This window comes from Chelonia mydas, chromosome 1, assembly GCF_015237465.2.
Source record: "Chelonia mydas isolate rCheMyd1 chromosome 1, rCheMyd1.pri.v2, whole genome shotgun sequence".
In the NCBI taxonomy this organism is placed as follows: Eukaryota; Metazoa; Chordata; order Testudines; family Cheloniidae; genus Chelonia; species Chelonia mydas.
In genome coordinates, this window is record NC_057849.1 from 341,720,948 (window position 1) to 341,733,594 (window position 12,647).

Here is a 12,647-nt window from a genome sequence, read left to right on the forward strand (position 1 = left end):
CTCCTAGAGGCAGCTTCAGGAAACAGGATTTTACAGCCAAATATTCAAGCCGCCTCAAGGAAGGGAGACACCACTACCGATCCCTAGCCCCGCAGTCACAGGGGAGACCCCGCCCCACCTCCACCTCCACCCCACCAACAGGCCGGGCCCCTCTTCCGCAAGCGGAGCCGGGAGAACAGCGAGCGGCTCAGGCCCTGCTGGGACCCAGCCGGCCTCGGAGACTGGGGGGGGGGGGAGGTGAGAGAGGTGACAGGAAGGGGGCAAAGTGGGGGAGCGCGGGGGGGGGCAGGGTCGGGAGCCGGGGGCAGGAGGAGACGCGTGGGGTGGGAGAACGGGCGCAGGAGTGGGGGCAGGGCAGGGCTGCGGGGGGGGGCAAGAGGCGGGGGGAGGGGCAGAGACGGGAGAAGCAAGGGGCGGGGACAGCGGTGAGGGGGCGAAGTGGGAGGGCGGGCGGCGGCGGGGGGGGGGGGCAGGGGGAAACGGGGTGAGGGGCGGGGCGGGGCTGCGGAGGTGAGAGGAGACGGGGCGGGAGCCCGGCCCTGCCCGCCCGCCCCGGGGGAGGGGAGCGGGGATGAGGCCCGGCCGGGCGCCCCCTCCTCACCGTGAGGCCGGTGCCCAGCACGATCACGTCGTACTCCTCGTTCATGGCGGCGGGGTCGCGGGCGGGTCCGGGTCGCGGGCGGGCGGGTCGGGCGCTGCAGGCCGCGGCGACAGAAGCAGGGCAAAATGGAGACGCCGCCGCCGCCGCCGCCGTGAAGAGACCGCGCCAGGGGGGTGGGCGGGGCCGCCGCAACGAGCCGAGGGGGCGGGGCCGGGCACCAGCCCCTGTCAATCGCGCCCGATCGACTCCCCCCCGTTGGGCCGCTCGGCTGTCAGTCGGGCGGCTCCGCCCCCGCCCGTCGCTAAGGGGCGGGACGCCGGCCTTGCCAACGGGAATGCCACCGTGGTGCTGGGGCGGGGGGCGCGCCTGCGCGGAGGGAGGCGGGTGCTGCGCTGAGCCCGAGGCGCCGCGAGTGCTGCAGCGCGAGCCGGGGCGGGCGCCGCTGGTGCAAAGAGACAATTGCGCCGCCTGAGCCGCCGCCTGGCAGAGCCGCGCTCACCGGGGGCATGTTGGGGGGGGGGGCACAATGCATTTTCAGCGAGGCTTGGCAATGCATACGCATTGCACTGCGTGTCGCGCTCCCAAGGCCCCGCAGGAATCTCCTTCGCTGCAAACGCCCTCCATGGGGGTGAAATAGCGGCTGGGGCGCGGAGCTCACGGCCGAGCCATTCACCCGCGCCAGTGTGGCGGCGGATAGTGCATTGCAGTTGGCTTTGAAATACGGCTTTGGCGCGCAGCCCCTCAAGCCCCCTCAGCAATGCCCTTCGTGGCGATCTCGCAGACTCCTCTGGCATTGCCAGAGCCTCGGGCTGCGGGCTGGGAGGGACCGCAACCCGCAAGAAGCCATCAGGTCCGGCCCCCTGCGCTGGGGCTATCTCTAGCGACCCTGCAGCTGCACCGCTACAGCTGTGCCCCTGGAAGGTCTCCCATGTGGCCGCTCTTTGCCGGCAGGAAAGCCTCTCCTGCCGACATAGCTGTCCACACCAGCACTTCTGCTGGGGAAACTTACCTTGGTCACAGGGCTGGGCTTTTTCACACCCCTGACTGACAAAAGTTTGACCGACAAAAGCGATAGTGTAGACAAAGCCTAACCAAGTAAACTTAGACCTTCCCTGACGTGTTTGTCCAACCGGTTCTTAAAAACCTCAAATGATGGAGATTCCACAGTCTCCCTTGGTAGCCTATTCCAGATCTTATCTATCCTTATAGTTCAAAAGCTTTATTTAATATTTAATCTAAATCTCCCTTGTTGCAGATTAAGCCCATTACCTCTGGTCCTACCTTCAGTGGACATGGAGAACAATTGATCACGGTCCTCTTTATAACAGCCCTTAACATATTTGAAGACTGTTATTCGGTCTTCCCTCAGGCTTCTTTTATCAAGACTAAAGATGCTGAAAAGAGCCATTTTAAAAAAGTCTCAAACACATACAATTAAATTAAAAAAATGGCAAATGAAACTGCAAGAGTCAATTCAGAGAATTTCATTTTAATTTTTTCTTTATATAATTTTTACTGGGCAACCTCTGGGGTTGGGTATATGAAAGAACACAGGCTGGGTATTTGAAAGTCGAAAGGAGATGATGGAAGCTAAATCCTGAAACTTTTAAAATCAATATGAAATCAGGACTCAAAACGTGTATATTTTGAGTGTACAGTATAGGAACACCCATCACCTGGTGAAATTAAAGTGGAATAATAGACAATTCCTGACTGCAGCTCCCCATGCAGGCACTTCTTTGTGCATATGGTCGGCGTTGGCTGTAGCTTAAAGGCTGATACTTAGAGTTGGTCAACATTTTTCAAAATTGCAAAGAAATTTTTTTGCAAAAACATATTTGTTTTTGACCAGTGGTTGAAATTTTCAGAAATTTTGGACCAGAAAAAAATGTCAACCAGTTCTGCAGATTATAGATTAAGTGCATACTGCAAAATATTATCTGTAGCTTCAGAGATACCCCCAACCATCAGCTATTCTAAGAGAAAAAGATGGGACAATCCCTCTTGTTGATATGGACAGGCACACAGATCTAAAAAGACAGACACATTTTCTATTTCACAAATGGACAGCTACACGGACAGATCTATTTAGCTAGATATTATTTATGATTTGTTAAGTGATTACAATGTGATTGACACCTTTGTTTTACTCGCACTTGTTCTACAGTTGGATAGACAGACAGAACTACGGTCCAAATCAACAAAACACTCGCACGTACTTAACTTTAAGCATGTGCTTAAGTCCCATTGAACTGGATATGACTTTCGCATGCACTTAAAATTAAATGCATGCTTAAGTCCTTTGCTGATTCAGGGCCCAGATCTAGATCAAACCAGTCTATCTAGCCATTCACACATTTTTACATCACTGGTAACTGCAAGACTTGACTGATATCTGACTGTGTTCCTATCAGCCTGCATGGTTTTGCTGGGTCTGAACCCATCTGCTCAGGGTTTTGTTTTTTTGTCTGTTTTCTGCATACATAGATGTGCTGCATGGAGTGGGTTTTTTTTCTACAGGAAGCAGCTGCAGGTGAGCCAATGTCAGGTTATTTCTGCTGAGGACATGGCAAAAGTATAACCATATGGTGAATAATCAGAGAGTTAGTTTTGCAAATTTGCCTATCCTTGTGTTAAGTTATAGTATGAGAAGGCAAAAAACCCCTTGTGCTTAGTTATACTTCCCTGTTGAAGAGATCAGCACCTCAGAAAGTCTAGCCTGTATCATGGCATGAAAATCTCTGGCCAGAAACTTCCCTTATCATAAATCTTGCTTCCAGCTCCTGGCATGGTCAACAGCACAAACATTTATTTCCTGTGTGATTAATACTGAGTAGAACTGTTTAGAGCACAAGACTGGGAATCCAGACCGCTGTTTCTATTACCTGCTTTCTGGGTGACTCTGAGGGAGTTACTTAGCCCAATTTTTCAAAATGTTGGTGCCTCTGTTTCTGTGTCCAGTGAGGCACCTTGGGCCAGACAGTCATGGGTGCTGACCACTCACAACTCCAAATGACAATAGCACAAGCTTTGGGTTTTCATTACTGCTAAAAAACAGGGTGTCTCCAGTTAACAATTTTAGAAAATGTTAGTCTTACCAATGGTGCCTCAGTATACTAATCTGTATAATGGTCACTATTTATCAGGCATGGCAGAGATACAGGGAGCTCTGAAATACAAAATACTCAGATCAAAAGAGTAGACAAAGTCCTGGTTGAAAACAGTGACACTTACCTCCCGCACAGGAGTACTGTGGGGCTTAACTTATTAATTAGTGTTTGTAAAGCATGTTGGAGTCCTCAAAAGAAAGTATGTCATGTACGTGTACACCACTAGTCACTGCTGGATGGAGTCATCTACTTAAGTGTGTGTTATAGACCCTATACTACTAATACCTGCTAAAGGTATTCCTTTAGCGGCTCAGACTTTTGGTGCAAGAGGATCTGGGTTCAATCCCACGGTCACAATGCAGTTATGAGTGGCTGTGCTGTGCAGCATAAACAGAGGTAGCAGAGGTTTAGCTGTTGCAAAATTGATGATGCAAAAGTTAGCTTATTGTGCTTATAGTTCTGCCGACGTGCACGGGCTGAAATTGTGGGAAAGCAGCATCACTTGCCCCATAACCTCAGCCGTGCGGAACACAATGCCATCCACAGCCTCAGAAACAACTCTGACATCATAATCAAAAAGGCTGACAAAGGAGGTGCTGTCATCATCATGAATAGGTCGGAATATGAACAAGAGGCTGCTAGGCAGCTCTCCAGTACCACTTTCTACAAGCCATTACCCTCTGATCCCACTGAGGGTTACCAAAAGAAACTACACCATTTGCTCAAGAAACTCCCTGAAAAAGCACAAGAACAAATCCGCACAGACACACCCCTGGAACCCCGAGCTGGGGTATTCTATCTGCTACCCAAGATCCATGAACCTGGAAATCCTGGACGCCCCATCATCTCAGGCATTGGCACCCTGACAGCAGGATTGTCTGGCTATGTAGACTCCCTCCTCAGGCCCTATGCTACCAGCACTCCCAGCTATCTTCGAGACACCACTGACTTCCTGAGGAAACTACAATCCATCGGTGAACTTCCTGAAAACCCCATCCTGGCCATTATGGATGTAGAAGCCCTCTACACCAACATTCCACACAAAGATGGACTACAAGCCGTCAGGAACAGTATCCCCGATAATGTCACGGCAAACCTGGTGGCTGAACTTTGTGATTTTGTCCTCACCCATGACTATTTCACATTTGGGGACAATGTATACCTTCAAATCAGCGGCACTGCTATGGGTACCCACATGGCCCCACAGTATGCCAACATTTTTATGGCTGACTTAGAACAACGCTTCTTCAGCTCTCATCCCCTAATGCCCCTACTCTACTTGCGCTACACTGATGACATCTTCATCATCTGGACCCATGGAAAAGAAGCCCTTGAGGAATTCCACCATGATTTCAACAATTTCCATCCCACCATTAACCTCAGCCTTGACCAGTCCACACAAGAGATCCACTTCCTGGACACTATGGTGCTAATAAGCGATGGTCACATAAACACCACCCTATACCGGAAACCTACTGACCGCTATGCTTACCTACATGCCTCCAGCTTTCATCCAGACCACACCACATGATCCATCGTCTACAGCCAAGCTCTGCGATACAACCGCATTTGCTCCAACCCCTCAGACAGAGATAAACACCTACAAGATCTCTATCAAGCATTCTTACAACTACAGTACCCACCTGCTGAAGTGAAGAAACAGATTGACAGAGCCAGAAGAGTACCCAGAAGTCACCTACTACAGGACAGGCCCAACAAAGAAAATAACAGAACACCACTAGCCATCACCTTCAGCCCCCAACTAAAACCTCTCCAACGCATCATCAAGGATCTACAACCTATCCTGAAGGACGACCCATCACTCTCACAGATCTTGGGAGACAGGCCAGTCCTTGCTTACAGACAGCCCCCCAACCTGAAGCAAATACTCATCAGCAACCACATACCACACAACAGAACCACTAACCCAGGAACCTATCCTTGCAACAAAGCCCGTTGCCAACTGTGTCCACATATCTATTCAGGGGACACCATCATAGGGCCTAATCACATCAGCCACACTATCAGAGGCTCCTTCACCTGCACATCTACCAATGTGATATATGCCATCATGTGCCAGCAATGCCCCTCTGCCATGTACATTGGTCAAACTGGACAGTCTCTACGTAAAAGAATAAATCGACACAAATCAGACGTCAAGAATTATAACATTCAAAAACCAGTCGGAGAACACTTCAATCTCTTTGGTCACTCGATTACAGACCTAAAAGTTGCAATTCTTCAACAAAAAAACTTCAAAAACAGACTCCAACGAGAGACTGCTGAATTGGAATTAATTTGCAAACCGGATACAATTAACTTAGGCTTGAATAGAGACTGGGAGTGGATGTGTCATTACACAAAGTAAAACTATTTCCCCATGTTTATTTTCCCTCCCCACCCCCCACTGTTCCTCAGACGTTCTTGTCAACTGCTGGAAATGGCCGATCTTAATTATCACTACAAAAGGTTTTCCTTCCCCCGGCCTCCGCGCTCTCCTGCTGGTAATATCTCACCTTAAGTGATCACTCTTGTTACAGTGTGTATGATAACACCCATTGTTTCATGTTCTCTATATATATAAATCTCCCCACTGTATTTTTCACTGAATGCATCCGATGAAGTGAGCTGTAGCTCACAAAAGCTTATGCTCAAATAAATTTGTTAGTCTCTAAGGTGCCACAAGTCCTTCTTTTCTTTTTGTTCTGCAAAAGTTAGCCAGTTGTGAGAAGCTGTTGCAACAGTTTCCTCTAAAGACGGACCTTAAATTAGAGAAATAGTTTCTACTATCATGACTCATCCCATGCAGATCCAGGAAAGTCTTACGTTTTTTGTAATTTAAGACTCCCCCTTTTTTTAACTTTACAGTATAAACAGCAGCAAACCTGGACACTAGAAAATACGACAGAAAGGCAGCCCATATAAATTCAACAATCAATATCCTAGAAGAATGGAAAATGGTGGCAAGGCTCATCACTGCTTTATGTCTCACTGAGGCGGGGATAGTGGAGAAGCAAATTCTGGACCAAAAAAAATGAATGGGAATATTGGGCCTGGATTTTGTTTGATGTATTAACTGATCTCTCCACAGAATAAGCCAAAGAGGAGTTTCACTTCAAAGTGATATATGTTCTTAGGGAATCATTCTGAGAATGTTCCGATGATTGGTTGTGGTTGGCACTGAAATAAAAAGAAGGTTTCTGCTATAAGACATGCAACAGTAAGGTCTTGTGGTGAAAGGCACTTTGGCCCTCAGAAGATATAGGGTCAATCACCCAGTGTGACTCTCAGTAAGTTATTCAGTCTTCCTTTGTCTATTTAGCTGGTAAGCTTTTCAGGGCAGGGGCTGTCTCTTACTATGTGTGTACAGTGCCTAGCATGATGGAGTCCGATCTTGGTTAGAGCCTCTAGGTGTATTGTTACCTAACAATACTATAGTGCAATGTAAATTTCCCTCCCCCCTTGCTTTGTCGAATGAGTTTAAACCTCTCTCTCTGTGGCCATTACAGCTCCTGGCTGGCTAAGACTTGAGCACCTTCGATTATTTTTGTCCCTGCTATCCTTCTCACGCCCTTGTTTGTCTCATCCACCTTGTCTTTGAGATTGTCAGTTCTTTGGGGCAGGGACTGTCGTTTTCGATATTTTATACAATGCTGAGCATAATGGGGCCTAACCTAATTGGCCTTTAGGTGTTACCACAATAGAAGAAAAAGGAGGAGGAGGAGGATAAACTGCACACCGTGTAAGATTTGTATTTTCCTGGAGCCGTTTTGGATGAGAGGACCAGGAAACCCATGGGATAACTATTCAGTTGCATGATGGAAGCAAGATGCCCCTCTCCAGGCTTCCTAGACAAGTTGTGGGGAGCCTGCACCTCCAAGCCACATGAGTCACGGACGGGGTATAACATGGTATGGCCCATGGATAAAGGGTACGTAGTGCATATATATGTGCATGGTAGCCCTGATCAGGAAATGGTCCCTATGCACATCCCAGTACACATTTTATTCCCACTTTTAGCAACTGCCTCAAATTCTTTTCCCCAGCAAGAGTCTTTCGCATCCCTGTCAGACCCCTTCCCCTAGCCTGACTGGTCCCCCAAGTCATAGATGCTATTCTTCCAGCTGAGAGATTAGATCAGAGTCCCTGAGCTGTAGCTCACGAAAGCTCATGCTCAAATAAATTGGTTAGTCTCTAAGGTGCCACAAGTACTCCTTTTCTTTTTGCGAATACAGACTAACACTGCTGTTACTCTGAAACCTGATACCCACAGTCATCCAAGGGAATGCGTGGTCTCCCCCGACATCTCTAGGGGTTAGGCATGTAGCCTCCATGGCAAGCCCAGCCTTTCCCCGCCATTAAAGAGGCTTGCGGACAGTTTTAGCTTTATATAAAAGCAGCAGAACCTTTCAGCTTTAGATGCAATGGCAAAGTCCCATGCGTAGAGTATAGGAGCATATGGCAGGAGACCTGACTTCTACTTCTGGCTCTGCAACAGGCTGGCTTTGTGTTATTAGTTTAATTCCTCCCAAGTGCCTCAATTTCTCGTTCTGCTCAATGGGAGATAATGACACTTACCCGCTTTTGCAAAGCACTTTGGAATCCTTGGATGCAAAGCAATAAACAAGAGCCACGGGTGGGATTTTTCAAAAGTGCTCAGCTTTTGGCCTGACTTTCCTCCCCGCCGAAGTCAATGGGCCTTTCTGACTTCAACGGGAACAGAGTGAGGCCAAAGCTGAGTGTTTTTTAAAACCCCACTATTAGTGTTATTATGCTAATGAAACAACCTGAAGTATCTGCTCAGGCTATTTATGGAAAATACACATGCCTGGAAACCAGCAGATCTACAAGAAGCTTTGTTCCCAAAAGACTATTCCTGTGAGCCACTTGCTAGGATTCCTTGAGCACTGTGGCATGTGCTTAATTTTAAGCATGTGCGGAAGACCCACTGAATTAAAAGTTAAAGTTCAGCATGTGTACCAGGGCTTTGTTGAATGGTGACCCTTATCTGCACAACGTCCCTGGTATTTAATAAGTGTTGTTATCCCCATTTGGCCAATGGGGAACTCAGACACAGAGAGGTTAAAGGCCACATTTTCCAAAGTGCCCACTCCTTTTGGGTGTCCAATACGAGACACTGAGGGTCTGATTTTTCACAACTGCCACATACCACCAACTCCTGTAGAAATCAACGGGAGATGCGGCTGCTCAGCAAAACTGGCAATTAGACCCTAAACTCTAGAAAAACTGGTGCTAAGTGATTTGCCTAAAGTCACGTAGGGAGGCTGAGGCAAGCTGGAAATAGAATCCAGACCGCTTGATTTTCACCAACGTACTTTAACCACTAGGCTATACTCTCTCTCCCTCCAAGCTCTTAGGGCTTTTCTGCACTTAACATGCTGCAGCGGCACCGCTGTGCTACTGTAGTGCCTCAGCATAGACACTACCGACATCAACGGGAGGGATTCTCCCATTGGCATAGGTAATCTACCTCCCTAAGAGACGGTAGCTAGGGTGATGGAAGAATTCTTCCATTGACCTAGCACAGCTTACACAGGGACTTAGGCCTGGTCTACACTAAAAAGTTAGGTCGAAGGAAGCCGCCTTAAGTTAACCTATTAATGTATGTGTCTACACTACCGGGTCCTTTACGCCAACCTAAGTCGCCACTAATGTCAACTTCTGTAATCCACCTCTGCGAGAGGCGTAGCACTTAATTCGATTTTCATGGGTCAGCTGTGAGGAAGTGCAGGTGCACTGTTGTGTAATTCAACTTCCCATGGTGCTATGGGGAAGGGCCATTGTTCAACTAGCTACCTCTGCTCCCGACATGGGCCTGCCATAAACTTCATTAGAAGTGTGGTCACCCATGACCCGGGGGGGCCTACTCACTATGGCTGGAGCAGCAAAATGGCACAGTGAACAGTTATGGATTCTGATGATGTTACGGCTGCACCTAGTGTAATAAGCGTTTTTTTTTTTTAATGAAAATGGCCTTGCTATGGAAACATTTTATTCATGTAAAATGGCTCCTTTATTTTTTCCCATGACTGACAGCGGGAAATGTGTCCTTCGGTGGGTCATCAACACCTGAAAGCAGACTTTCGCTGATTAGAAGGAAGAGAAAGAGAACGCGGGAGGACATGTTCACCAAGAGAATGAACGGCTCCAGGACAGCTGACACAGAGCTGAGAGTGTGGAGGATTTCACTGTCCGAGAAGTTAGACATGGACATGGAGAGCAGGAAAGCTTCCAATGAGCAAGAGCATGCAGTGCAGGATGAGATGCTTCAGATTATGAGGGACCAAACGGACATGTTGAGACGTCTGGTTGAACTGCAGGAACAGAAGCAGGAGGGTAGAATCCCTATGCAGACCCTGGAGGACAGCCAGCCAGCATCACCCTCCGCCAAGCATTCCCTGAGGCATGGGTAAGAAGTCCATTATCCCTTTCACTTAACTTGGGGGGAGGGTATAAGGAACAGAAGGAGCTATTCATGGACCTTTGATGGTCTGGAGTGCGGTATTATGTTACAGAGCTGAAAATGTTTCTCCTGTTCCAACTTTACAGCCCCTTTTCCCTAAGGTTACCTTTTTTTTCTGTTCTCCCTCTTTACTTATGTTTGTTAAATAAAGTAAATGGATTTGAGAAATAAATGTTCTTTATTGAGTAGAAGCAGTGGGCTTGGCTTTACAGGGACAGTGATACAGGGCAGGTGAAGGTTTGGGAAAACACAAAGTAGATAAGCAGCTCACATTACTGTGACTCAATATTGAAACAGCTTTTCAAAGCCTCGCAGATATGCAGCGCCCCTGGCTGTGCTCTTCTTATTGCCCTGGTTCTGGCTGCTCAAAAATGGCTGCCATGTGATCTGTCTCAACTGCCCAGCCCTGCGGAAAATTTTCCCCCTTTTTTCACAGATATTATGGAGCACACAGCAGGCAGCTATAACCATGGGGATGTTCTCTTCACTTAGGTCCAACCTTGTTAGTAAACTTCTCCAGCGCCCTTTCAAACAGCCAAACGCACATTCAACCACCATTCTGCATTTGCTGAGCCTATAGCTGAACTGTTCCTTACTGCTGTCCAGATGGTCGGTATATGGCTTCATGAGCCATGGGAGCAAGGGGTAGGCTGAGTCCCCCAGGATAACAATAGGCCTCTTAATGTCGTCAATGTTCATTCTGTGGTTTGGAAAGAAAGTCCCGTATTGCAGCTTTTTGAACAGACCTGAGTTCCTAAAGATGCGCGTGTCATGAACCTTTCCCAGCCATCCTACATTGATGTCGGTGAAACGCCCCCTGTGATCCACCAGCGCTTGCAACACCATTGAAAAGTATCCCTTTTGGTTATGTACTCTTTGGCAAGGTGGTCTGGTGCCAAGATGGGGATATGCATGCCATCTATTGCCTTACTGCAATTAGGAACCCCTATTGCGGCAAAACCATCCACTATGTCCTGCACATTTCTCAGACTCACTGCCCTTCATAGCAGAAGTCGATTAATGGCCCTGCACACTCAGAGCACAGCAGCTCCAACGGTTGATTTACCTACTCCAAATTGATTTCCCACTGACCGGTAACTGTCTGGCACTGCAAGCTTCCAAATAGCGATCGCCACTCGCTTCTCCGCTGTCAGAGCAGCTCTTCTTTTTGTGTTGCTGAACTGCAGGGCAGGGGAAAGCGCTGCACAACGTTCCTGGAAGGTGGCTTCCGCATTCAGAGGTTCTGCAGCCACTGCTCGTCATCCCACACCTGCAAAACGATGCAGTCCCACCAGTCAGTGCTTGTTTCCCGGGACCAGAAACAGCGCTCAAAGGAGTGCAGCTGCTCTGTGACTGCCAGCAGCAACTGTGAATTGTTTTTTTCAATGGCTTGCAGCGAGGCTGCTTGCAGGACATCACTGTGTTCCTCGCGGCGGGCCCTACTTCCGCTCTGGAAATACTGCAGGAGAAGACGCGAGGTGTTTGAGATGCTCACAGCAAGAGTGCACAACTGAGCAGGCTCCATGCTTCTGGGGTTATGGCGTACACGCAGCAGTTTTAAGCACAAAAACCACTGGGTTGTTTGCCGTTGAACACAGTGCATCATGGGATGCTGACGCAATGCTCCCATTCTCCCCTGCGACAATGTTTTGGTCCCATGAGGCATTGCACAAACTTCCCAAAACACATGGCGGCAAGCTTTACTTTGGGATAGCTACCCATGATGCACTGCTTTGTGCATCAATGCAGGCACTGCTAGTGAGGACACACACCATCCAGACAATGAGCATGGAGTGGCCACGCACAATCGAATTAATTAATTTGGAGGCTCGAAGTTGAATGAGATAAAGTCGACTTAATTTTGTAGTGTAGACAAGCCCTTAGGTCGGCTTAACTATGCTGTTCCAGGGTGTGGATTTTTCACACCCCTGACCTATGTAGGTAAACCGACCTAATTTTCTAGTGTAGAGCAGGCCTTAACAAAAGACAGTCTCTGCCTCTAAGAATTTACAATCTAAATAGCCAACCCAGATAAAGGGCTGGAAGAAAGGAAGCATTGTTATTTCTAACCACATGTGGCAGATGGGGAATTAAGGCACAAAGACATGAAGTGACACACCCAGCGTCACATGGGAAGACCGTGACAGAGGTGGGAACTGGATCCAGGCTCCCAGCCCAGTCTCATTGCCTTGTTGGCTTTTTTCCTGCATGCTCAGGTATCAGCCTGTTATGATCGGATGTTGCTGCACTGCCTCTTGTATTGTTTGGATAAACGAGTAAAAATAGTTAAAATTCAGTAACAGGTGAGAGACACTGAATCAAGAGATTAAGGAGGAAACATGAGGAAACGTATAGCAGCTGGAAGTGTGAGTCAGAGAAAGACTCATTCCTCTTTATTCTTCATTAACATCAAACATGGGGCTAATCCTGCTCACCCAGTTCACAAGGTTAT

The 12,647-nt window shown here is 48.2% G+C and overlaps 1 protein-coding gene across 1 annotated transcript in view; it reads right to left on the reverse strand.

Annotated features, from left to right (window-relative positions):
• The window catches only part of GDI2 (GDP dissociation inhibitor 2), a 32,090-nt gene extending 31,202 nt beyond the window's left edge, over window positions 1-888 (reverse strand). Inside the window, exon 1 of the mRNA XM_037889393.2 lies at window positions 602-888. Coding sequence (XP_037745321.1) covers window positions 602-646 — 45 coding nt within the window. The 5' untranslated portion in view covers window positions 647-888. The remainder of the gene's footprint in view (window positions 1-601) is intronic.
• Between the last annotated feature and the right edge of the window lie 11,759 nt (window positions 889-12,647).